At 36.8% G+C, this 27,500-nt stretch overlaps 1 protein-coding gene across 3 annotated transcripts in view; it reads left to right on the plus strand.

The window, feature by feature from the left end:
- The window catches only part of LOC106877895 (T-box transcription factor TBX10), a 172,249-nt gene that overhangs the window by 50,570 nt on the left and 94,179 nt on the right, over positions 1-27,500 (plus strand). Inside the window, exon 1 of one of the 3 annotated variants that reach the window (XM_089347348.1) lies at positions 2,797-3,121. The exons of the other annotated variants lie outside the window; for them this stretch is intronic. Coding sequence (XP_089203474.1) covers positions 2,986-3,121 — 136 coding nt within the window. The 5' untranslated portion in view covers positions 2,797-2,985. Of the gene's footprint in view, positions 1-2,796; positions 3,122-27,500 lie in introns of those variants that run through there. 3 annotated transcript variants of the gene reach the window in all.

Consider the following 27,500-nt stretch of genomic DNA (forward strand, 5'->3'; position numbering starts at 1 on the left):
ACACGCACTCAGACACACACACACACACACACACATACACACACATATATATATATATATATACTCTTTACTCTTTTTACTTGTTTCAGTTATTTGACTGCGGCCATGCTGGAGCACCGCCTTTAGTCGAGCAAATCGACCCCAGGACTTATTCCTTGTAAGCCTGGTACTTATTCTATCGGTCTCTTTTGCCAGCATCAGTTGTCAAGCCACGTTGGGGGAACAAACACAGACACACAAAGACACACACATATATATACATATATACGACGAACTTCTTTCAGTTTCCGTCTTCCAAATCCACTCACAAGGCTTTGGTCGGCCCGAGGCTATAGTAGAAGACACTTGCCCAAGGTGCCACACAGTGGGACTGAACCCGGAGGAACCATGTGGCTGGTAGCAAGCTACTTACCACACAGCCACTCCTGCGCCTTATATATTTATATATATAAACATGTACAAATATATGCATATATAGCGTATATATATATATATATATATATATATATATATATATATATATATGCATATATGCAAATATATATGTACGTATATCACTCATGCACATTTATTTATCATATAAATACATATATACTTATATATTATAATAATATATATTATTTATATATTATATGCAATACAGGATACACGCACTCTTACAAAGAAACATTTTTTTTCACGTTATGGCTATTTAACTTCCAGTCGTGTCTAACTGATATGGCTGATTTGCATGGGCCACTACTAGTCTTCCGTAAACAACCTTGCACGGACTTGTGCCTGGGAGGGTAACTTTCTAGGTGCAATCCCAGGGTCAGTCATGACCGAAAGGGGTCATAGCAGTTCAGCAGCATAGATATAGAATACAATTTATATACATGTGAGTGTATATATATATATATATATATATATATATATATATATATATATATATGTATATATATATATATATATATATATATATATATATATATATGTATATATATATATATATATATATGTATATATATATATATATATATATATATATATATATATATATATATATATATATATATATATATATATATATTCTTTATTGCACTCAAAGGGGCTAAACATAGAGGGGAGAAACAAGGAGAGACAAAGGGATTAAGTAGATTACAATTGAACCCAGTGCATATTTGGTACTTATTTAATCGACCTCGAAAGGATGAAAGGCAAAGTCGACCTCAGCGGAATTTGAACTCAGAACGCAGCGGCAGACGAAATACATATAACATATATATTGTAAATATATACACTTGCATGCATGCATGCATTTTTATACGTGTATACATTGTATGTGTTTTTCAGTTTTTTTGTTTAGTCCTCATTATTTACGCTTTCAAACATTTTTTTTTACGTCATAAGTATCTAGGAACTGCGTAAATTCTGAAATAATAATTTTTTAACATGATGGGAATGTGGAATAGACAAAGCTATAAATTATATGTTGAATATTAGATTTAAAAAACCGTGAATGGAAAAGTCGAAGGGCGCATGGCTGCTACGCCATCGGCTAGAACTACTGTCGCGTTTACGGAAGACAAGGGTTCGAATCTGATTTGTAGTCTTCAACTTTTTACTATCCAGGGGGAACTTTTTAAACCCAGTCATGCTAGTATTTATAGTTTTATCTACTTCGAGTTCTACCTTCAAAAACAATTTATTTTATGAAGCGTTCAGAGGAGGGAGGGAATATTCACTATTTTGCAAATTTTCCACAGAAACCGTTTGAAACAGCATCAAGCATTTTTTGCCGGTGGACCCTTTCCATTCCTATTTTGCCCTACAGGTTCCCCCATAGCCATTCGATGTTTAAAAAAATGCCATTGTAATTTTATGATTAAATACTATCAACGATTCTATGAAAAGAATTAAAAGGTTTTGTGTATAGTAGAAGTATAAGCGATTTGTTGCACATAAATTTTAACAGCAAAATCTTATAAGGACCTCAAAGGGTTTTATGGATCCTTAAGCATTATATGGACCCCAGTTGAGAATCACTGGTTTCAAGTATTCCAAATAATATTGATGTTTTAGCTTGGTATTTTTTGTGAGTCATTGAATTGTTTACAAATCTGAAGATGAATTTAAATGAACTGTTACTCTTTCCTACTCTAGGCACAAGGCCCGAAATTTTGGGGGAGGGGGCCAGTCGATTAGAAATTAATGTTATACAAATTTCACATTATAAAGTAAGTCCTTAATGGTGATGGATATGATTTTGTTCACAAACACATGTACACACTCATATATTATATATATGTAGATAGTATATTACATATATATATATACGTAGTATATTATATATATATATATATATATATATATATATATATATATATATATATATATATATATATATACCATATATATAATATATACGTAGCATGTATACACTCATATATTATATATATGTAGATAGTATATTACATATATATATATACGTAGTATATATATATATATATATATATATATATATATATATATATATATCCATATATATAATATATACGTAGCATGTATTATATATATATTTAGGATATATATTATCTAATATAATAAATGCGAAAACTAGTTTCTGTGTGTCAGTCCGTTACACTTAGAGTCAATGACACTCCTACTATTCCTCATGATAGTGTGAGAGTAATAGTAAGCGTAGAAACGGTGAGAGCGGTGGCGAAGAAAGACAGAGAAAGAGAGAGAGAAAGAAAAGGAGGGGAGAGAAAGATAGACAAAGAAATTAAGTGAGAGTTGATGATGTTTTATTAACTGTAGTAGAGGTTTCCCCAAAATTAAACCTCTCTAATACAACAAATGTGAATGTCAGTGTGTCACACTTTTTCAACTTTAATAAACCGTTTCTACTGGAAGCACAAGGCCTCGAATTTGGGGCGAAGGGATTAAATCGATTACATCGACCCCAGTACGTAACTGGTACTAATTTTTATCCACCCTGGAAGGATGAAAGGCAAAGTCGTCCTCAGCGGAATTCGAACTCAAAGCCTAAATGTGAATGTCAGTGTGTCTCACTTTTTGGACTTTAGTCGTCGAGGCCGTGGCCCAACATATCATGCCATTTTGGAATCAGACTCACTCCGTAAGTAAATTAATGACATTCTGGGCCGAATTCTGACTTGCGATCCTGGAATTTTGGATTCCTATGTTTTCATTAATGCAATTGTTTTCGGCGATTTTTTTTACATGATTTTTTTGCGACAAATATGATCATCGTTGAGATCTGACTCTGGAGGAAGCAATTACGGTAAATTCTCCAAAATAAGTCGGAAATCTGTTTGCAGATCTTCTTATTCAGTGTCAATTGCTTAAAAGCTATATACTTGCTTAAAAGCCGTCCTATACATATATATTATATATATGTGTAGTATATATGTAATATATATGTAATATATTATATATATATATGTAGTATAAATGTAATATATTAAATGTAGTATATATATTATAGTATATATATATACATAGTATATATATATATATATATATATATATATATATATATATATATATATATACATATATATATATATATATATATGTATGTATGGTATATATGTACATAGTATATATGTGTTTATATGTATATGTATATATATATATATATATATATATATATATATATATATATGGTATATGTATATATATAGTATATATATATATATATAGAATATGTATATAGTTTATATATATATATATATATGTATATAGTTTATATATATATATACATATATATATATATATATATATATATATATATATATATATAGTATATCTATATATATTGTGTATATATATAGCATATATAATGGTGTATTATTGGGGGTGGGGTGGGGGTGTAATTCCTTGTAATGTACGTTTTGAAAGGCAGTTGCTTTCGCGTGCAACAGCATAAAATAATCGTTGCACAGAGTCCCCTGTAAATCCATATATATCCAGCTTTCAGCCGCTTATTAATCATAATCTATCTTCAGATTTTCGTTCCGTATTTCATGCATTTGAATATATAAATTACTAGGTGTTTATGTGCATGTATATTATATTACATATATACGCGTGTGTAAGTGTGTCTGTGCGCACGTAGGCGTGTCGCACAGATACACGTATATATATATATGTAGGTATGTATGTGTATATGTATATATGTGTTTATGTATGTATGTCTTCGAAACGTCTAGATAGAATAGAGACAGCTGATGAAGGGATATTCCAAGTGGCTTTCCGTTTTCCTATGTGTTCGTTCCGTTGTCTGTAGTTTATTGTTCTAACGTCCTGTACCCTGATATGCATATATATACACATGTAGATGTAAGTATGTACATATATGTGTGTATACATGTATATATATTCTTTGTATTATATATATATATATATATATATATATATATGTATATGTACATATGTATATATATATATATATATGCATATATTCATGTGTATGTGTGTATATATGTATATATATATATATAGGTATCTTTATATATATACGTATATATATAAATATGTGTATATATATATGTGTATGCATATATGCATGTGTATATATATATGTATAAATATATATATATGTATATAATATATATGTATATATATATTTATAGATATGTATATACATATAGATGTGTATATGTATATGCATATGTACATGTATATGCATATATAAATGTATATTACATATATATATATGTATATGCATAGCTATATATGTATATATGTACATATATGTGTATATGTATGTATATATATGTATATGTACATATGTATGTATATATGTATATGTACGTATGTATATATGGATATGTACGTAGCTATATATGTATGTGTATATATATATATATCTATATAATGTTTGTATGTAAATACACACACACACAGACACACACACACACACACACACACACACACACACACACACATCTAGTTCATTCTTGGTAAACATGGAAGATACACCGAAAGGAAAGAGAAAATAAGCAACAAAAACATTTATATTGCGAAATTAGACGTTATTTTATTCCTCATTATTGACGTTCGTTAATTATTATTAAGTTCACAACAATTAATAAAACAGTTTAATGTATTTGTAGCTAACTTTTATTAGTATAAGGAATATATTACTATTTCTGTTGATTAGCCCCAAGTCAGATCTGCTGGGGCCTGTATATGATCTAAATGACAAACACTGAGCAAAGTGTCTCTCTTATTTGTAGAAGGCTGGTTATAGTTTTAAGATGATTTGGTTGTTATTTCTGACATATTGGTCAACTCCCTTGTGTTTTTGTTTCTCAACCATTTTCTACCTATGGACCACTTCGATTTTTACGTCGCTCGGATGGACCCGCCTAGCCATCCGATGTTTAAAAAATCTTATATTTTTCTTTTGTAATTAAATATTATTAAGAATTGTGTAAAAAATTGCTCAAATATTTTTTGTGCGTCGTAGAAATATAACCAATGTAGGCGCTGGAGTAGCTGTGGGGCAAGAACCTTGCTTCCCAACCACATGATTCCGGGTTCAGTCCTACTGCGTGGCACCTTCGGCAAATGTCTTCTACCATAGTCTCGAGCCGACCAAAGCCTTGTGAGTGGATTTGGTAGACGGAAACTGAAAGAAGCCCGCTGTATATATGTATATGTGTGTATTTGTGTGTCCCTCTACCAACGCTTGACAACCGATACTGGTGTGTTTACGTTCCCGTAATATAGCGGTTCGGTTAAAGACACCGATACAATAAGTACTAGGCTTACATAGAATAAGTTCTGGGGTCGATTTGTTCGTCCAAAGGCGGTGCTCCAGCATGGCTGCAGTCAAATGGTTGAAACGAGTAAAAGAACAAAAGAATTTATTGCAGAAAATTAAGGGAGAGATAGAGAGCATTAGGGGCCATTCATTGAACGACACATTTCTATTATGTACAGTACAAGCTTTCTAATTTTGAATGAAAGGTAATGTCGACCCCGGTGGGATTTGAACTCGGAACGCAAAGCCAGAAGTTATGATGCAAGGCATTTTTAACCAGCATGCTAATGCTTCCGCCAACTCGCCACCTTAGTAATAAAAAGCAACAATGATAATGATTTGATAATTTCAAATTTTGGCACAAGGCCAGCAATTTCGATGAAGGGGCCGAGTCAATTACATCGACCCCAGTGCTCAACTGGTATTTAAATTATCGACCCTGAAAGGATGAAAGGCAAAGTCAACCGCCATGGAATTTGAACTTAGAACGTGAAGACGGAAGAAATGCTGCTAAGCATTTCGTCCGGCGTGCTAACGATTCTGCCAGCTTGCCCCCTTGCAATAATAATAATAATAATAATAATAATAATCCTTTCTACTATAGGCTCAAGGCCTAAAATGGGTGGGGAGGAACATACTTGATTATATCCACCTCAGTGCTCGACTGGTATTTATTTTATTGACCCCGAAAGGATGAAATGTAATAAATCGACCTCGATGGAAATTGAACTCAGAACGTAGCGACGGATGAAATATCGCTAAGCATTTCGCTCAGCGTGTTAACGATTCTTCCAAGGCAGAAGGCCTGAAATGTTGGGGCAGTGCATAGCTGGTGCCTTTTTTATTAACCTAAGGATGGGAGGTAAAGTTAGCGGGCCAAATGCCGCTAAGCGTTTTGCCCGTCATGCTTACGATTCTGCCAGCTCGCCGCCATAATAACAACAACAATAATAATAATTGTAGTAATCAGTATCAACGCCTTCACCATCAGCTGTTATAACTATTGTTGTTGTTATTTACGATAATTAAGAAACCAGAAATATGAGAACCAATAAAGCAAGGGATGCACTGAATCTGAGAGAAGACAATATTGTGGGGAGTGGAGGCATAAGGAGGAGGAGGAGGAGGAAGAAGAAGAAGAAGAAGAAGCAGCAGCAGCAGTTGTAGTAGTAGTAGTAGTAACTAAATGAAAAGCGTAACCAGACTCATGATATTGTTTTGATTTATGAAATCAAAAGATTCTCTGTTGACGCGGTCATTTACCTCCCTTGACGTCAATGTGATAATATGATTGGCTATCATGGCGGTGATAGTGATGATGACGATGATGACGTACGTACCTATGTATATATGTATGTATGTATGTATGTATTTCTCTTTTTAATTGAGAGTAAATCTTTTGACCGGCCACCTTCTTGTAATAATGTTGTGAAGAAAAGCATCTTGTTTTGTCCATCATCCTTTGTATGTACGTATAAATGCATGTATGTATGTATGCGTGTGTGTGTGTGTATGTATGTATGTATGTATGTATGCATGTGTGTATGTATGTATGTATGTATGTACGTATAAATGTATGTATGTAAAAATGCATGTATGCGTGTGTATGTATGTATGTACGTATAAATGCATGTTTGTATGTATGTATGAAAGTATGTATGTGTGCGTGTGTATGTATGTATGTACGTACTTGTATATGCATGTATGTATGTGTTCCTTTTTCTATGAGCTTTTGTTTTTAAGTTCTTCTCAAGAGCATCCAGGCTGCTCGCTAACAAAGCGACAAGACTTACTGAGTTAAGTGAGTTCCCAGTGTTTGTAAACATGTGCTTGAGTCGAGATATGGTGGTTGCACAGAACCAAGTGTGTGCTTCTATTTAATTAGAGGATCTCAAATGGAGAATCTTTGGTATATCTCACAAAGTTCGCATCGTAAAGTACGAGGGCTCAATCCTGGTTGAGGGGCGTCTTGGGTACAATTACCAAAGATTTTAGTCATTTCATTTTTTGGAAGTGAAACAGGAGTGACGAAAGATATAGAAGTCCGTCGGCTGGGATAGTACCCGTAATTGAAAAGTCCCCCCTCTCTCTCTCACTCTCTGTAATACATACACATTGCGTCACGCTGATTCTGCCTGAAAATTCCGTTTGGAATACACGTGTCCTTGGAATGATCAGCCACTCGCACGTTAATTTGATCGAACCACTTAACACTCTTCGTCGAAATCGACGGTGAACCATCTATGTTACGTATCGCTTAAATGTTATTTAGATGTTATACATGCTAGAAATATGGCAGATGCCCTCCCCTGTATAAACAGATTTAACGAACCATAGCGATAACCTCTTTATATATGTACAATCTTCTACAACATCATGTACTTTCATTTTCAACGGCATAGTTTTTCAATTTTTACTAGATTCAATACTCTGTTTTATTTCTATATTTCTTTCGTTGAATATTCCTATGGACCAATCAGCGATTTACAATTTTAGGTGTATTTTGTATTTACATAAATATCAATAAAATAATTTAACAGTAAGAAATTATGCTAACTAGAACCAAATACTAAACGATGGCAGCAGTGTTCTAGTTCCACCGCAGAGCGTTGACAAGGATAACAGTTTAAAGAGTAATATACACATTTTAATCTCTCAGTTGATTGGTTGTTCTTCTCGAAGCTGGAGGAGAGAGTCGTCTTGCTAGCTACCCTCTTTCGTTAAACTTTTCCTTTTAATCATTCAGTCCTTAACATTTGTGTAATCCTGTTATTTCGATCTAGTTGGATATCATCAGTTCGGCGTGATTATGAATCTGGATTTGTCAAACATTGAATTACACTAAATTGAAGTCTGTTCAACATCGCATTACATTAAATTAGCTTATTAAGGAGAAAAAGGGGAGGCATGAGGCATATCTTATAAATACAGATATCATGTATAGAAGGCTACCGGCTGTTGTTGTCAGTGGTGATGTTGTTAGTGTTGTCGTCTGTGGGTCTTTGTTTTCGGTGTGGTTGTTGTTTATTATTTAATCCAAGGGAAAGTTTGACTGAGCAACCCTATAGTCAAAAGTGTCCCAACCATAAATACACTCTCTTTCTACAGGCATCTAAATCTATGTTACTCCAATGTATTTTCATTAAAACGTTAGTGTATGGTTTGACGGAAATATGGCAGCCATATCTAACGGGCGAGCGGCCACCACGAGACTCAGTCGTTCGTCCAAGGGCCAAATTTTGCAAATGTGTTTCGTCTTTTACATTGCAGTTTTGTTCATTTGCAATGGCGAAGCAACCCAAAGGAAAATATACATAAAACTCAAAGCAGATTTAGAAACGGAAACTAAATGAACGTGCACTTGGTGTTGTATCAGTCTATTGTCAGGTTACTGTGTAATGGGTGGCATATAAACACGTATGAAGAAGTGCTCCTGTGTGTAATATTAAGTCAGTCAAAAAAGGCGTGAAACATATATATATATATATATATATATATATATATATATATATATATATATATATACATACATATGTATATGTATGTATATGTATATATTTGTATATATATAGAGAGAGTGTGTGTATGTATGTTTGTGTGTCTGCGTTTGTCCTCCCACCATCGCTTGATAGCCGATGTTGGTGTGTTCACGTCCCCATAACTTAGTGGTTCGGCAAAAGAGACCGATAGAATAAGTACTAGGCTTACAAAGAATAAGTCCTGGGGTCGATTTGTTCGACTAAAGGCGGTGCTCCAGCATGGCCGCAGTCAAATGACTGAAACAAATAAAAGAAAAAAAAAAATCTATGTATGTGTGTGTAACATACTTTTATGTGTGTGTAGCAACGAAGACGTAGCCAGGAACCTCGGGAAGAGTTCTCTTTTCGGCGTAAAGGACCGCGTCCGTGGAATCGGCTTGTCCAGATATACGGATATGGTTGCCTGTAAAGCGTTGCAGAAGAAGAAAAAAATCAGTGCGGTGCTCCAGCATGACCGCAGTCAAATAACTGAGGCAAAATGAATGGAAGTCTATATATCCATATATATATACGCAACTTATGCACGTACATACACATATATGTATATATGTTCATTATAAGTATTTACAAATATTTTTGATATATATATATATATTTATTTCAGTCATTTGACTGCGGCCATGCTGGAACACCGCCTTTAGTCGAGTAAATTGATCCCAGGACTTATTCTTTGTAAGCTTAGTACTTTTTCTATCGGTCCCTTTTGCTGAACTGCTAAGTTACAGGGATATAAACACATCAGCATCGGTTGTCAAGTGATGTTGGGGGAACAAACACAGATACACAAATAAACACACACACACACACACACACACACACACACACACACACACACAAACACACAAACACACACACACACACACACACACACACACACACACACGCACACGCACACAGACACACACACATATACGACGGGCTTCTTCCAGTTTCCGTCTACCTAATCCACCCACGAGGCTTTGGTTGGCCCGAGGCTATAGTAGAAGACACTTGCCCAAGTTGCCACTCAATGGGAATGAACCCGGAACCATGTGGTTGGTAAGCAAGCTACTAACCACACAGCCGCTTCTGCGCCTACATATAAGGTATATGTGTGTGTGTGTGTGTGTATATATATATATATATTATACGCTCAGTTTTGTATATACTATATATGTGTGTATGAATAAAGGCAATTAAGTGCTTCCTCAGTGACTCCATTACATCAACACTGGTTGGGAAATGAGAATTTCATTGTTTCTAAATATATGTCAAATGGGTGGCGGAGGGGATGGTGAAAGGCTTGAGCTGAGGGACCGGACTTATTTTCGAGTTCATGGCGGCCATCTGTAAATACCTCCTACACGTATTTCCTGGTGGAAGAGAAAAATGTGAATGGGTGCAACAAGCCTTACATCATTGACTGTGTTACGATGTTTATTGTGTCAGTAAATGTTTGTTCACACTGTGGACTTTTGTACGAACTGAACGCAGTACACACGCGCGCGCGTGCGCGTACTTATGTATGTAATATATATAGGCACGTGTATATATGTATAATTATATATATGTACACACACACAGGTGTGTGTGTGTGTAATGGCCCAGCGGTTTCGATTCCCAGACTGGGCGTTGTGAGTGTTTATTGAGCGAAAACACCTAAAAGCCCCACGAGGCTCCAGCAGGGGATGGTGGCGAACCCTGCTCTATTCTTTCACCACAACTTTCTCTCACTCTTTCTTCCTGTTTCTGTTGTGCCTGTAATTCAAAGGGCCAGCCTCGTCACACTCTGTGTTACGCTGAATATCCCCCGAGAACCACGTTAAGGGTACACGTGTCTGTGGAGTGCTCAGCCACTTACACGTTAATTTCACGAGCCGGCTGCTCCGTTGATCGAATTAACTGGGACCCTCGTCGTCGTAACTGACGGAGTGCTCCTTATATGCAGGAGTGGCTGTGTGGTAAGTAGCTTGCTTACCAGCTACATGGTTCCGGGTTTCAGTCTCACTGCGAGACACCTTGGGCAAGTGTCTTCTACTATAGCCTCGGGCCGAACAAAGCCTTGTGAGTGGATTTGGTAGACGGAAACTGAAAGAAGCCCGTCGTATATATGTATATATATATATGTTTGTGTGTTTGTGTTTGTCCCTCCACATTCGCTTGACAACCGATGCTGGTGTGTTTACGTCCCCGTAACTTAGCGGTTCGGCTCAAGAGATCCGATAGAATAAGTACTAGGCTTACAAAGAATAAATCCTGGAGTCGATTTGATTCGACTAAAGGCGGTGCTCCAGCATGGCCGCAGTCAAATGACTGAAACAAGTAAAAGAGTAAAAGAGTATACATATATATATATGTATATATTTATTGTGTTTGCGTGTGAAAATATGTGTGTGTAATGTATAAATCTATACTTAAATATAGCCATACATATATATTAAAACTTGAGCACGCCCGCTCACACACACATATTACATATATACTCTTTTGATATTTCATTAAACTCAACTGGCCTTACTCCATTGCGGTACTCGACCAATTTTTGCCTATGGATCCCTTTGATTTCTATTTCATTCGGATGGACCCTCGTAGCCATTCGATGTTTATTAAAAGTCCTATAATATCTTTATACTTGAGTATTGTTTGGAATTGTGTAAAAGAATTGGTACAGTTTGTGTCTTGTAAGAAGTAGAAGCTGTTCATTGCAACTTTAACAACAAAGTCTTATGTCACGTGGACCCTGGTTGAGAATCATTGATTTAATTACTGTTATCTGTAGGAGCTCGTTTTGCCCTGACGAACCCCTACATATCCATTCATCCGTCCATGCATGCATGTATGTATGTATGTTATATATATATATATATATATATATATATATATATATATATATATATATATATGGATCAAAACAGTTTGATTCAAATTCGTTAGTATCTTGAGTTTCAAGCGAGATGCTAGTCGTCAGCCATTTACTGACTCATTTATTTATATATATATATATATATATATATATATATATATATGTATATATATATGTGTGTGTGTAAATATATAAAAACAAAAAGATAAAGAGAGCAAAGGTAAGGTTGAAGAATTTTATGGATAGAGTCTTACAGCTGTTTCTGGGAAGATCCAGTACTTTCCTTCATCGGAGACAGAAAAAATAAAGTAATCTATTATTATATCCATAGGCGGATATTTTTAGTATGAAGTGGTAAAGATTGTGATGTGCTGAAAAAAGAGAGAACAGTACTTGAAGTGTAGTTTCATTCCAGTGGTAAATATCCGTGTTGAAATCCGTGCAAAGTAATCCTTGTGTGAATAATCCGGAAATTCAACCTTACCTTTGCTCTCTTTATCTTTTTGTTTTTATATATTTACATATACACACGCTAATACACGACTTATAATACCCAATCCTGTTCATACAACGACTGGGGCAAAACTAGTCGGTATACAGCACTTACTCGGTATTACCTGTATCCTCCGGGGTTCGGTTAAATCCAATACCCTCCTCAACCTTATATATATATATACAAGAATAAGGGCAGAGAATCGTCAATTAATAATAGAATTAATAATTAACAATTCTGCCAAGTAGTTCAGTATGAAAAAAACCTTTATCGGTAAAACTATTTATCATCATAAATATACAGGGATTAGCAATTGAGTTGCTTCTCCAACATACTGAAAATTTAGAAATAGCAGTCAAAGAACTACTGATTCCAAACTACAAATTTTTCTCTAAAGCGGATGGCGATATTTATGGCACACATAGAACAAAAAACCGGAGGGAAAAGCGTAAACAAACCAAGCCTTTAGTTAATTGGATACGAATCGTTTCATGGTTAAGTGAATGGAAATTTCACTATTCCAATCTTCAGCCCAAATATTCTGATAAATTTGAAAGTGTCTCTAAAAAAATTCACGGTAATTTTTGGCCATGCGACACCAAAAATCAACGATAAGAAAGGCACTTACGAATTCATCGGCTAGCGAGTTCAGGCACCTCACCTCAAAGAAATCTATTCCATGTGCGTCACAAATAGTCCCGTATGAAAAGAAGTCCCGTGTGGAAAGGATTACGGTTTAGCCATCTAACTTAGAGATATCAAATATAAAATATACAAGAATAAGGGCAGAGAATCGTCAATTAATAATAGAATTAATAATTAACAATTTTGCCAAGTAGTTCAGTATGAAAAAAACCTTTAATTTTCAGTATGTTGGAGAAGCAACGCAATTGCTAATCCCTGTATATTTATAATGATAAATAGTTTTACCGAAATCTTTTATAAATTTCACTCAATCACATGACGTCTGGATGTATTGATTTAAAATTTTGGCACAAGGCCAGCAATTTCCAAAGAGGGAATAGGTCGTTTACATTGACCCCAGTGTTTAACTGGTACTTATTTCATCCATCCCGAAACGATGAAATGCAAAGTCGACCTCGGCGGAATTTGAACTCGGAACATAAAAGCGGACGAAATACCTCTGAGCATTTCGCCCAGCGTGGTACCAATTCTAGGAGACGCAATGGCCCAGTGGTTAGGGCAGCGGACTCGCGGTCATATGATCGCTGTTTCGATTCCCAGACCGGACGTTGTGAGTGTTTATTGAGCGAAGACACCTAAAGCTCCACGAGGCTCCGGCAGGGGATGGTGGCGAACCCTGCTGTACTCTTTCACCACAACTTTCTCTCACTCTATCTTCTTGTTTCTGTTGTACTGTATTTCAAAGGGCCAGCCTTGTCACACTGTGTCACGCTGAATATCCCCGAGAACTACGTTAAGGGTACACGTGTCTGTGGAGTGCTCAGCCACTTGCACGTTAATTTGACGAGCAGGCTGTTCCGTTGATCGGATCAACTGGAACCTTCGACGTCGTAAGCGACGGAGTGCCAACAACAAGCTAACAATTCTGATAGCTCGCCGCCTAATATTAATTGAATAATAATTAAAATTTTTTATTAAAATATTTCTAGTTTATTTATCCTTCGAGTTAATGCAATCCCGTTTCGTTTCATTTCGGTTTCTTTTCATTACGTTCTTCAATAAAGAAGACCAAAACAGTAGAAACTCTTTCACTTTACACGACTTCACCCTCCCCCACCAAAGCAAAGCAGAAGTATTTTAATTCTAATGAACAGTTGACTCCTCATGGAAAATATATTTACATAAACTAAACTGTTATTAACATTTTTCCCTGAGATAATTAGTCATGTCTAAACGAATTACAATAATAATTTGCTTGCGTTGTTTGGAAACAAGAAAGAAATGTTTGGAGAGAGGATATTAAAGAAGAAATGAACTAAATGTGTTGAATTTAATGGCTGACAACTGGGAATAACTGGAAGTCTTACTACATATTTGTAGGTCAGCAGGGGATGTCAGGAGATGGGATGCTTCGACATAGTGTCAGCCTGGCAAATAACTTCGGTCACAGAAATGTTAAGTAACGAATGGTGTTCACAGGAATAGCGTTTGAAAATATTTGATCAAATCAAGGATTTTTATTCCAGATTTGAACAACAAACTATATTATTAATCACACACACACACACACGCACATACACACACGCACACACACACACACACACTCTCTCTCTCTCTCTCTCTCTCTCTCTGTCGCTCTCTCTTTCACTCTCACTGTCTGTCTCTGTGTGTGTGTGTGTGTCTCTCTCTCTCTGTCGGTCTCTCTCTCTCTCTCTCTCTCTCTCTCTCTCGGTCTGTCTCTCGCTCACGTATTTGATTTTATAAATATTGAGCAATTTTAAACTTTATGAAATAAACCAAGAAAACACTAGATTCTTTTAAACAAACACACACACACACACACACACACACGCATACACACACACTCTCTCTCTCTCAGTCCGTCTGTCTGTCTGTCTCTGTCAGTCTGTCTGTCTGTCTCTGTCAGTCTGTCTGTCTGCCTCTGTCAGTCTGTCGGTCTGTCTCTGTCAGTCTGTCTCTGTCAGTCTGTCTCTGTCAGTCTGTCTGTCTGTCTCTGTGTCTGTCTCTCGCTCACGTATTGATCTTATAAATATTAAGCAATTTTAAACTTTATGAAATAAACCAAGAAAACACTAGATTCTTTTAAACACACCCACCCCCTTTCTCTCTCTCTCTGTTCATCTGTCTGTCCCTTTCTCTCTGTCTATCTGTCTCTCGGTCTCTCTCTCGCTCACGTATTGATCATATAAATATCGAGCAATTTAAAACTTTATGAAATAAACCCCCCCCCCCAAAAAAAACCCACTAGATTCTTTTAAACACAAAAACACACACACACACACATTATTGTATATCTATATATATGTGTAAAATATATATGTATAAGATCATAGTCATCATTTAAAGTTCACTTTTCCCTGCTTGCAAGGGGCGGAATATTTCTCCATGGCCAGACATGTTCTCTCAGAATATTGGAAATGAATGGACATTGCTTGCATGGCAGTTGACATTCATGTACAACTATCACGCAATGTCAAGAAAAAGGGAGACAAGCGCACACACATTTATATTCTTTTCTACTTCAAGGCACAAAGCCCGAAATTTTAGGGGAGGGGCCAGTCGATTAGATCTACCCAGAACGCAACTGGTATTTAATTTATCGACCCCGAAAGGATGAAGAGCAAAGTCGACCTCGGCGGAATTTGAGCTCAGAACATATAGATAGATGAAATACCACTAAGCATTTTACCCAGCATGCTAACGTTTCTTATTTCTTTATTGCCCACAAGAGGCTACACACAGAGGGGACAGACGAAGGGATTAAGTCGATTACATCGACCCCATTGCGTAACTGGTACTTAATTTATCGACTCCGAAAGGATGAAAGGCAATGTCGACCTCGGCGGAATTTGAACTCAGAACGTAACGGCAGACGAAATACCGCTCAGCATTTCGTCCGGTGTGCTGACGTTTCTGCCAGTTCACCGCTTTACATTACACATTTGTACACGACAAGCTTATTTTAGTTTCCGTCCACAAAGGTTCACAGGTTTTAAAAAAATGGTTGAGAACCATTGTTCTAAATTTACGAATAGCGATTATTTGGTAAAGATTACTTTAAAAATTCCGGTTGTTCTTACAAAATATGCTTAGGCTCACAATTTCTCCTGCTTAACCCTAGGGTTATGCATACATCGATTTGAGGATCCCTGATAAAGGTGCTAAAATGAAGCTAAAATTTCCAGTTGTGCATCTCTTCTTTGTAACGTTGCAATTACACTTGGGTGTTATTAGAGTTCTCTGCTCTGCTTCACGGGTGATTAAAGGGAATGAGTCTGGTAATATTTTGCAGACTTCGTAATAGTGGTCCTCAAGATTGATAGAATATCTTCTCCATTCAACAGTCACCACATCTATATCGACAAATCCAACATAGTATCAGTACTAAACGGAAGTTTTAACTGCTGAATGTTTGAGTGAGAAACTAGCTCGGGAACAGAACAGGTGTAATGCAGACGGCCATATCTTCATCTCGTTCTTGTAACCGCGATTAGATGATTTATGATGTAAAATGTTAGAGGGCTAAGCTCGTGTCAGAAGCAGATTGGATGGATATATTGATAAATGTTCAGGAACTGGGTAATCTACACTAAACAATTTCCATGCCATCTTAATAAAATAAAAGTTCCTTTTATATCAGTTTACAGAATGAAGGATGAACTTTTGGCCATTTTTGTTGTTATTTAACACCCGACCAGCTCTGATTGAGCAGGCTTATGATCGCAAACGTTCTAACTGTGACCATCCCATTCAATTTGCAAGTTGAGCGCCCATCTAGCAAGTTGAGCGCCCATCTAGGGGATCCGTTATTGTCTGGAATGTTAAGAAGTGGTCCACTCTATTATTATTTTCTTTTGTATATAAGGCGGCGAGCTGGCAGAATCGTTAGCACGCTTGGCAAAATACTTAGCGGTATTTCGCCCATTTCTACGCCCTGAGTTCAAATTTCGCCGAGATCAACTTTGCCTTTCATCCTTTCGGGGACGATAAATCAAATACCAGTGAAGTACTGGAGTGATGTAATCAACTAGTCCCCTCACATTTTTGAGGACCTGTGCCTCTACAAAAAAGGATAATTTTTATTTGTTTATGTTGCTTATGCTTCAATCTGGGGACTTGATATTCTTCAACGAGTCCCCAAACGTTTTTCTACGAGTCTTGTGGCGGTTATTTCAACCATTTTATGATTCTTGTGTCGGCCATGTTTACGTTTAGGAAAATCATAATCGTTTCATTTTGTGTATTGAGGATTCCATTGGTGAATGCATTCTTCTTCTTCTTCTTCTTCTTCTTCTTCTACTAAAGACATTAATGTATGATTTGAGTGAGATTTGGCTCAATAACCTCTAATATGCACGCGCTTGTGTGTTTGTGTGTGCTTGTGTATGCATCTGTGTAAGTGTGTGTGTGTGTGTGTGTGTGTGTGTGTTGGGTGTCTTATAAGTGTTTATGCATTTTTTGGCTTTTGCTGTCTTATATGTGTGTGCGTACGTGCATACGTATGTATGTGTGTATGTGTATTTGTGTGCATGTATGTATGTGTATATATGCGCGCGTGCGCGTGTGAATTAGTTTCAGCACATTTCGTGAGTTGTGGAACAGCGTCTCTAATGCCATCAGTTCCAAAGATTCCAATTCTACATCAGCTGCAAAACTGCGAAATCATTCGATGATGATGATGATAGTGGTGATTATGATGATGGTTATGATGAGGATGACGATGACGTTGATGATTTGTTTGGTGATGAGGATGATGATGATGAAAATGATGACGGCGACGATAATAATAATGATGGTGACGTAATAGTGATGTCATGATAATGACTACGACGACGACGACGATAATGTGGTGAAGTTAATGAAGTTAATGATGTTGCTACGATGTAACTTGATGAAGCGACTACGTAATTGCAAAGTGATTGCCGCGCTCCAGGTGAAGTCGAGGGCGGAGGTAAAGAATACGTACGCCATCAGTTTTCGGCGTAACAAAAACCTTAAAACTAGCCCTAAACCCTAACCCTAACTCTAAACGCTAACCACCGGGTGTACGTATTCTTTACCTTCGTCAAGTCGAGACGATCCTTGACAACATTAAATAACATCAACGCGCTGCTCTCATCAGTTTGAAGATGACATCCACGTCTAGAATAACAGCATCTGTCTTCCTTGTAAGAGAAACGTGTGAAAGTTAGCGCTTCTTTGCTGTTCTACGATCAACACAACACTTGAGATATTGTTTCTTGTTGCGGTGGAAACATGTTACGACATGTTACACCAGCTCTGCCGGCCGTCACTGTTGCTTGAAAACTATTGTCAGACGGTGTGTTAGTGTGTGTGTGTGCGTGTGTGTGTGTGGGAGAGAGAGAGAGAAAGATAGAGAGAGAGAGAGAGAGAGAGAAAGAGAGAGAGAGAGAGTTTGCGTGCGCGTGTGAGTTTGTGTGTGTTTGCGTGCGTTTGTGTGTGTGTGTGTGTGCGCGCGCGTTTGTGTGCGTTTGTGTGTGAGCGCGTTTGTGTGTGTATGTGTGTGTCTGAGAGTGAATGCGTTTGTGTGTATATGTTTGTGTGCGTGCGTTTGTATGAGTGTATGCGTTTGTGTGTGTGTGTGTGTGTATGTGTTTGTCATGCCATTGTATGTATTATATGTGAATTTGTCTTTGTACGACATACATCGGTAGAACAAATCGTGGCACTCCGTCGCTTACGTGGACGAGGGTTCCAGTTGGTCCGTTCAACAGAACAGCCTGCTCGTGAAATTAACGTGCAAGTGGCTGAGCACTCCACAGACACGTGTACCCTTAACGTAGTTCTCGGGGAGGTTCAGCGTGACACTGAGTGTGACAAGGCTGGCCCTTTGAATTACAGGCACAACAGAAACAGGAAGAAAGTGTGAGAGAGAGTTGTGGTGAAAGAGTACAGCAGGGTTCGCCACCACCTCATGCCAAAGCCTCGTGGAGCTTTAGGTGTTTTCGCTCAATAAACACGCCCGGTCTTGGAATCGAAACCGCAATCCTACGATGGTGAGTCCGCTGCCTTAACTGAGCTGGCAGAAACGTTAGCACGCCGCACGAAATGCTTAACGGTATTTCGTCTGTCCTTACGTTCTGAGTTCAAATTCCACCGGGGTTGACTTTGCCTTTCATCTTTTGGGATCGATAAATTAAGTACCAGTTGCGTACTTGGGTTGATCTAGTTGACTGGTCCCTCTCCAAACATTTCGGGCCTTGTGCCTAGAAGAGAAAATAACATAACGACTCCTTTTTTCTTTAATCCTTTCTTTATACTTGTACATTACATAATCCTTAAGCTTAATGTCAGTAGCCATCCCCTAATTTGTGAAAAATATACAAAAATCCTTATATAGAACTGTGCGCTTAACAGTTCCAGTGATGCGGTGTTTAGCTGTTGTGCGTAGGCTCACATGTCCGAGATAGGAAGCTGCACGCTAGGGAGAGAGAGCACTGTCGTTTACACAGTGCCAACCCTTGTGTGCTGGTGAAAGCTAGTGCTTCTTTTTGACTCCGAGTGTGTAGTGCTTAAAAACGTGTTTATATTCTTGAATGTGATAAAGTGTAGAATTAGATTATTATCCTGCTTCCACTACAGTGTTGCTGCCAGGATTTAAAAAATAAGGGCAGATTTCTCCGCCTTATTTTGTGATTTAGTGGGGATTTTTGAAAACCAAGGGGAAATTCGCGGCGGTGTTCAGTGAACAAATTAAACATAGTACCCGGTAGTGGCTAAAACGCGAACCGATCAAGTTTATGTATACATTTTATTTTTATGTTTGTTTCCTTTTACACAATATTAAAACGACGGGTAAAATTTTTCCGAAGCATCACCCCCACTAATTTTATTTACGAGCCGCCACTGCGTATATATAAAAATACATAAGCACATATATATATATACATTATCTCTATATGCATACACACTTATATACCTACACACACACACTTTTTATATCAATTAGCCCTGATGAGATTTCACTCATATGATATTCTAAATGCAAATTTCTTTTTATTACCTCCGCCTTAACGAAGGTGGAGGTATTGTTTTCAGTCGCGTTTGTTTGCTCGTTCGTGGACAAGATATCTGAAGAACTGCTGGATGGATTCGAATGAAACTTTCATGGATGTTTGACTTTGTGACTGGCACGAACTGATTAGATCTTGGGATCGATCCGGTACTGGACAAGGATTCTGGATTATTTTTATAAAATTTACTTTACTGTACATGATTACGATCTTGCGTTAACTTTCAAGTCTTTCTCAATTATTTCCCTTTACGTTGTAACTATTTTGAACGGTGAATTTGTTAACTTTTTCTTGTATTAGATAAGGATAAACTATTTATTATTGTTACTAAATATTCTGCAGCCACCTTCACATTCCATGACAACTATTGGGATCGATCCAAGGATTCTGGATTATTTTTCCGTTTTTTTAACTTAATTTTTGAGAGCGGTCGGGTTCATTTTTAGTATTCTCGTTTGTGAGGGCAATCGAGTTTATTTCAGATATTCTCATTTTAATAAATCATCTCTGGCTAATCGTTCAGAGGGCGTTGGTGTTGCCTTGGTGGAGGTTTGCGCTCTCTGAGTGCTTTTGTTTATTTATAAGTTTGTAATTAGTATTGAGTTAAATTGAAACAGCTGTGGGCATTTTGACAAGCTAGAAGTTAATAAATTAGATTATGTCTATATACTCTTCATTTTCTTCTTGCTTATCATATTCTACATTTTTAATATATTCATTTATATCGATGTGCTTTTTCGCGCAGATATAGGGTGTTAAACTAGTGTAACTAGGATGATTTCATCACTATAAGAGGAGTACATATCCTCGAAGTGAAACACACACACACATACATAAATATATATATATATATATATATATATACAAACAAATATACATATATATACATAAATATATATATACACACATAAATACATACATACACATGTATATATGTGTGTATACACGCGCACGCGCGCGCGCGCACACACATACCCCCCCCCCCCCCACACACACATATATAGGATAATTTGTTTTTGAAAATGCACCTGAATTCGAGAAGCTTGTCATTATTTTCAAATAATTATTTTTTACATAGGTTCCAAACCAGGTTCAACATTATTTTGTTTATCAATGGTATAGACGTATATAAAACAATGGGATTTTAGCAATTTGAAATTGCGAAGTAGAAAGCATCTTTAAAAGATTAAATGTTCACATTTAGTGACAGGGGAAGATAATGTCAGAAATAGTCGGTGAAGAACATGTATATCTATATCACGGTGGTGCACCAGCATGACCGCAACCACTTGGCTGAAACACATAAATAAATAAATAAATAAATAAATAAATAAATACATGCATATGATAGATCGCTAGCCACTACACATTCTTTATTTTCTCTCCTTGTTTCTTTCTGTGTTCCTTTCTTTGGAGGAGCATAGGCTCGAAACGTTGAAGACCTTTTCAATTCCCGAGCGTTATCTGTTTGTTGTCTACACCACCTGTCTTCGTCTTTTGTTTTTTTTTGTGAATTATCCCATGGATATATATATATATATATATGTGTGTGTGTGTGTGTGTGTGTGTGTGTGTGTGTGTGTGTGTGTGTGTGTGTGTGTGTGTGTGTGTGCGTGCGTGTATGCATGTGTGTATGTATATATGCATATTTACGCGTGCGTGTATGTAATGTTATTTTTGATTAACCTCTGAACAACCCTATTAAGCCTGATAAACCACTGAATACCATAATTCTAGAAATATTTCACCTCACATACAATACCTTAATAACCGGTCTGTATTTTTAAAAAGGGCAAATTGTTGATAATTGCGTTGGACTTTGCTACTGTTTCTAGCAAATTGGTTGACCACATAGAGAAACTATGTCGTTACCCCCAACAACGTACAACAATTAGCAGATGTGAATTTTATTTTTACACCTCTTAACTATTTTGTACCGTCACTTTGTTGTAAAAGAGCGATTACACAAAATGTACTTTAAAATACATTTTATTATCTCGTGGTTTCACATCGCATCTCCTTCTAACCATATACCTATCAATTACCTACCTTACCATACCTTACCTTACCTACTTGCCTGCCGAAATTACCTATCTGCCTACTTAGGCTAATTCCTATTTCAACATCCTTAAGTAAACGGAATCTCAGAAAAAAAAAAGGAAAAATACCTTAAAAAAAAAAAAAATTACAAAGTCTCAAGTGTACTTTGCATGGAAACTGAAGCAAAATTATGATCTTGGCAAGAAATATAAACGAAAAATATTGCGTTTCATGTTTTATTAATTGTACTTGCGATAAAATTGTTAATGACGGTGGCTGGTAAAATTTTATTTAGTCTACAGTCTAGGTTTTGCATAATAAAGTTCAAGCATTTACATATATTTTCTGTGATTCTTTAAAACCACGGTGCATCCAGGTATTCTTTCGGCGCATCAGCCCATCGCACCTAAACATCATAGAAACTATTGCTTTACGCCAGCGGTGGGGAAACCCCCACCTGCGGGCGCAATTACCCCCGCAAGCCCATTTTATTTTGCCCACAGGCTGATACGCTCGTATGTACAAAATGTAGTAAATTTTTCAATTATAAAACTTATACAGTGCTCGTATGCCTATTTGCGACATAGGTCGCGTTTCCACGGTTAGACTCGAACATAAACTCGCCCGGTATTTGCCATTTGAATGGAAATTTTGTTTTCACTATAAAACACATATTGCTAGGTTTGTACTGCCCCCTTAAGACACAGTTACACTCTAGCTGAAAAATATAGAATGCCTCATAAGTAATATAAGCGTCTTAAATTCAGTGGGGGTGTTAATGAACATGTTACGCATTAATTTAATCTCTTAAACTTATCTTTATTAATGTATCTCGAATTATATATAGATATATACAAGATTTACACAGATATAAGAGTTAGAACTTGTAATCCACCCGCAGACCTTCTTTTCCTGGAAATTTTTGCCCACCGCACTAAAACGTTTCCCCACCCATACTTTACACAGTCTATATTCATAGCAACAAAACACACCACAATGACCCTCCGATAATAACATTTTTTCTCCGCAGTCTCGGCTTATTTTCTGTCTTACATTTGATAAGGGGAAGCTTTCTCGAAATATAATAAAACAATGACGCAACATATGTAAGGTAATACAATAGCTCGTCTTTGTTTGTGTTTATTGACATCATCTTTCACACTGTGCCTAGCTTTGCACATACAAGCGTTGACACATGAACAACCTTGGCTTATACATATGTAATATATATAAATATTTTACAAGGTATATATAATATATATCTCTACATATGCTTATATATATATATATATATAACATATATCTAATATATACACGCATATAATATATAATATAATATATATATCTTTCTCTCCTTTTACTTGTTTCAGTTAATTCACTGCGGCATTGAAGAGACGCACAAACACAAATACATACACACAAAGTTATATATATATATATATATATATATATATATATATATATATATATATATATAATAAATCTCTGAGCGAGATGTAAACAGTAGCAGCACGACATCGTGAAGTGTATTTGCCCCCTAAATGTGGCTAACCCTTAAGGGTTGATGCTACTGTAGCTCGTAGCTCCAGGAAGACATCTCCTCCAGCTGGCTACTGACACACTATCAGTGCCCTATCAGTATTTGCAAGGGGAAGTCATCATTCCCATCTCGGGTCTGTGTGTATCACGTCAGGCTGGATATGGAAACGATGACATCCCTTTGCAAATACTGATAGAGCACAGATAGTGTGTCAATAGCCAGCTGGAAGATATATCTTCCTGGGGTTACAAGTTACAGTAGCATCGACCCTTAAGGGTTAGCCACATTTAGGTACCAAATATACTTCACGATGTCGTGCGGCTATTGTTTATATCTCGCTCAGAGATTTATTATTGTTTCCACTTTATCGAGATCAGTGACTTTTTGTCATTGGTAAAAAGTGTATATATATATCTGCATTGAGAACCATTTCCCATCGCCAACCGGTGGTTGTCTCACGCTGATGACGGGTCAATACCCAGAAACTCGGGTCCGTGTGTATCACGTCAGGCTGGAGATGGGAACGATGACTTCCCTTTGCAAATACTTACAGGGCACAGATAGTGTGGCAATAGACAGCTGGAAGAGATGTCTTCCTGGGGCTACAAGCGACCGTTAAGGATTAGCCACATTAGGTAGCAAATATACTTCACGATATATATATATATATATATCGATGGGTAATTTGTCCCCATTTTATACTTTTAATTTCGCGCATGCGCCTTGTTTGTTTTTGATTTTGTTGACTACACAGTATAGTAGAGTCATTTGGGAACCGTCTGTCAAAAAAACAGCACCATGATGCAATTCACTCTACCAGAAATTTGGAAATGACATGCTGTACTGCTCAGTATTCGCACTGGAAGCTCCAATACGAACAATTCAATGTATTTGGGTGTCAATATGAGGACATGTACCAAGAGTGATAAAAATCAAACAGCCAGTCAACATCATGGTGTTTGGAGTGATGCCTCCATTCATCTTCCCACACAGCCTCGCACTCAACGCTGTACGGCCGTACGAATTGTGTGGATGTATATATATATATATATATATATATATATATATATATATATATATATATATATACATACATATATATATATATATATATATATATATACGTACATACACATGAGCGTGTATGATTGTGTATAGAAGAATATATTACTGAAAGCAACGTTTTATTTGCAATCTTAATATAACATAATGCAATATACTTTCATGCATTAAACCCTGCAAGGGTCAGGTTCGAGTCGCAGTAGTTCTACAGTTTACAACTGAGCAGTTGTGACAGTTGTAAAATTTAAAGCATAACTGTCACCATCGTTGCAGGCACGGCTGGTGGGGTAAGAAACTTGCTTGCCGACCACACACACACACACACACACACACACACACACACACACACACACACACACACACACACACACACACACACACAGTGTTAGGTGTGGTGTAATATATATATATATATATAATCATGATTAGTACTCCTTTTACAGACACTTCTGAAACGATCCATTCCTCTCATTTGCATCGAATTTATATTTTGCCCCCAAGCTTTTTCTACGTATTTCGCAAAAAAAAAAGAAAAAAATCTGAAAAAAGTGAAAATTGAAGAAATTGGCGGGAGGGTGGGAATTAAAATTTTAAAATGCCATTTTCTTTTTGTTTATTTGCAGAATCAGAATTTCCGTATTAGAAAATGGGGGATTCTGTATATATATATAAAACGAAAGGGGGTGCGGTCTACATTCTTCACGTCCGCCTAATACTTTGCTTCCATTTGTTAGATATAGAAACAAATGAGATGAATCAAATGCAACGCGATAGTTACGAGGCGAATTCTACGTGGCTAGTGCTTGAATACCAGCGACTGAATCCCTTAATTTGGATTAGGTACCAGTAATGTACGGGTAGGAGGAGGAGATAATGCTTAATCACCAAAATATGTTGTCATGCGCCAAACGTTAGGTGTCTGTCATTTAGAACGGCCATGTTGGCCTTCATAGATTAATATGTACACGGCGACTACTACTACTACTACTACTACTACTTATATGTATATATGTGCATATATATATATATATATATATATATATATATATATATATATATATCCAAACATACATATATATGCGTATGTATGTGTGTGTGTGTGTGTGTGTGTATATATATATATATATATATATATATATATATATATATATATAGTGAGAATTTACGAAAGACGAAGACTGGTGTAAAATCAGGATGTATATGTATATGTGTGCGTATACACACACGTACACACATAAATAAATATACATACATGTAATGAAGTAACAACTAGTGAAGAGCGAAACTTCACGCTCTCAAATTTTTCTGACATCTGAAGTTTTATCTCAACGACAGAAGGGAATGCAGCGGAGAAGGAATGAAGTGGGGAACACGGGAAGAGAAGGAGGGAGAGTGTGTGTTGTAGACACACACACACACACGTTTCTGTAAGCTGTATGCATATGTTTCCGTGATTGTGTACGTGCGAGTGTGTGTGTGTGTTTCCGTATAATGTGTACAGAAATGAACATGTAGATAGATAGATAGATAGACAGACTGACAAACATGCAGACAAGGAGGCAGACAGATGGATTTAGACATACAGTAATCCCTCGACTATCGCGGGTGTTATGTTCCAAAACCTCCCACAGAAATAATTAAAATCTAAGAAGATATAAATACTTATCGGCCGCAGAAACCCGTGATATACTGAGGAGTCCGTGATATAAATTTACATATATTAGCCAGAAAAAATCCACGTTGTACTGAGTGCAGGTGAACCGCGATGTACTGAGTGCGCAATAGGTGAACCGCGATATGGCGAGGGATTACTGTAGATAGCTAGATAGATAGATAAACAGATAGATAGAGAGATAGATACATAGATAGATAGATAGAGAGAGAGATAGATAGATAGAGTAGACAGATACACGCACGCACGGACAAAGACAAGCAGACAGATAAGTTAGATTAACAGAATTAACGTAACACGGGATATCAAAGGATACTGTGACTCGCTGATAATCGTTCTTAATCTTCTTTCACCTTCTGAAAGATTTGTTAGCGAGATTAGTAAATAGCAATGTGTTGTATATGTGTGTGTTGTTGTGTATGTGTATATCCGTTTTTACTTGTTTGTTTGTGTGTGTGTGTGCGCGCATGCGTTTTTATTTGTGCGTGTGTGTAGTTTTATTTGCGCGTGTGTGTGTGTGTGTGTGCGTTTTCATGTGCGTGTGGTTTTTCATGTGTGTGTGCGTTTTCATGTGTGTGTGTGTTCACTAGATATCGGAATAGTTTGCTAGATTGTAAAGACGAGACGGTCAAAGTTATATTCGTTCCAAATTTTGGCACAAGGCCAGCAATTTCGGGAGCGAGGGGCATGTCGTTTACATTGTCCCATGTGCTCATCTGCTTCTTATTTTATCGACCCCGAAAGGATGAAAGGCAAAGTCGACTTTGGCAGAATTTGAACTCGGAAAGTAAAGACGGACGAAATGCTTAACAGCATTCCATCCAGCTCGTTGCCTT

This window comes from Octopus bimaculoides, chromosome 1 (genome assembly GCF_046866305.1).
Source record: "Octopus bimaculoides isolate indiv1 chromosome 1, ASM4686630v1, whole genome shotgun sequence".
NCBI classification, from domain to species: Eukaryota; Metazoa; Mollusca; class Cephalopoda; order Octopoda; family Octopodidae; genus Octopus; species Octopus bimaculoides.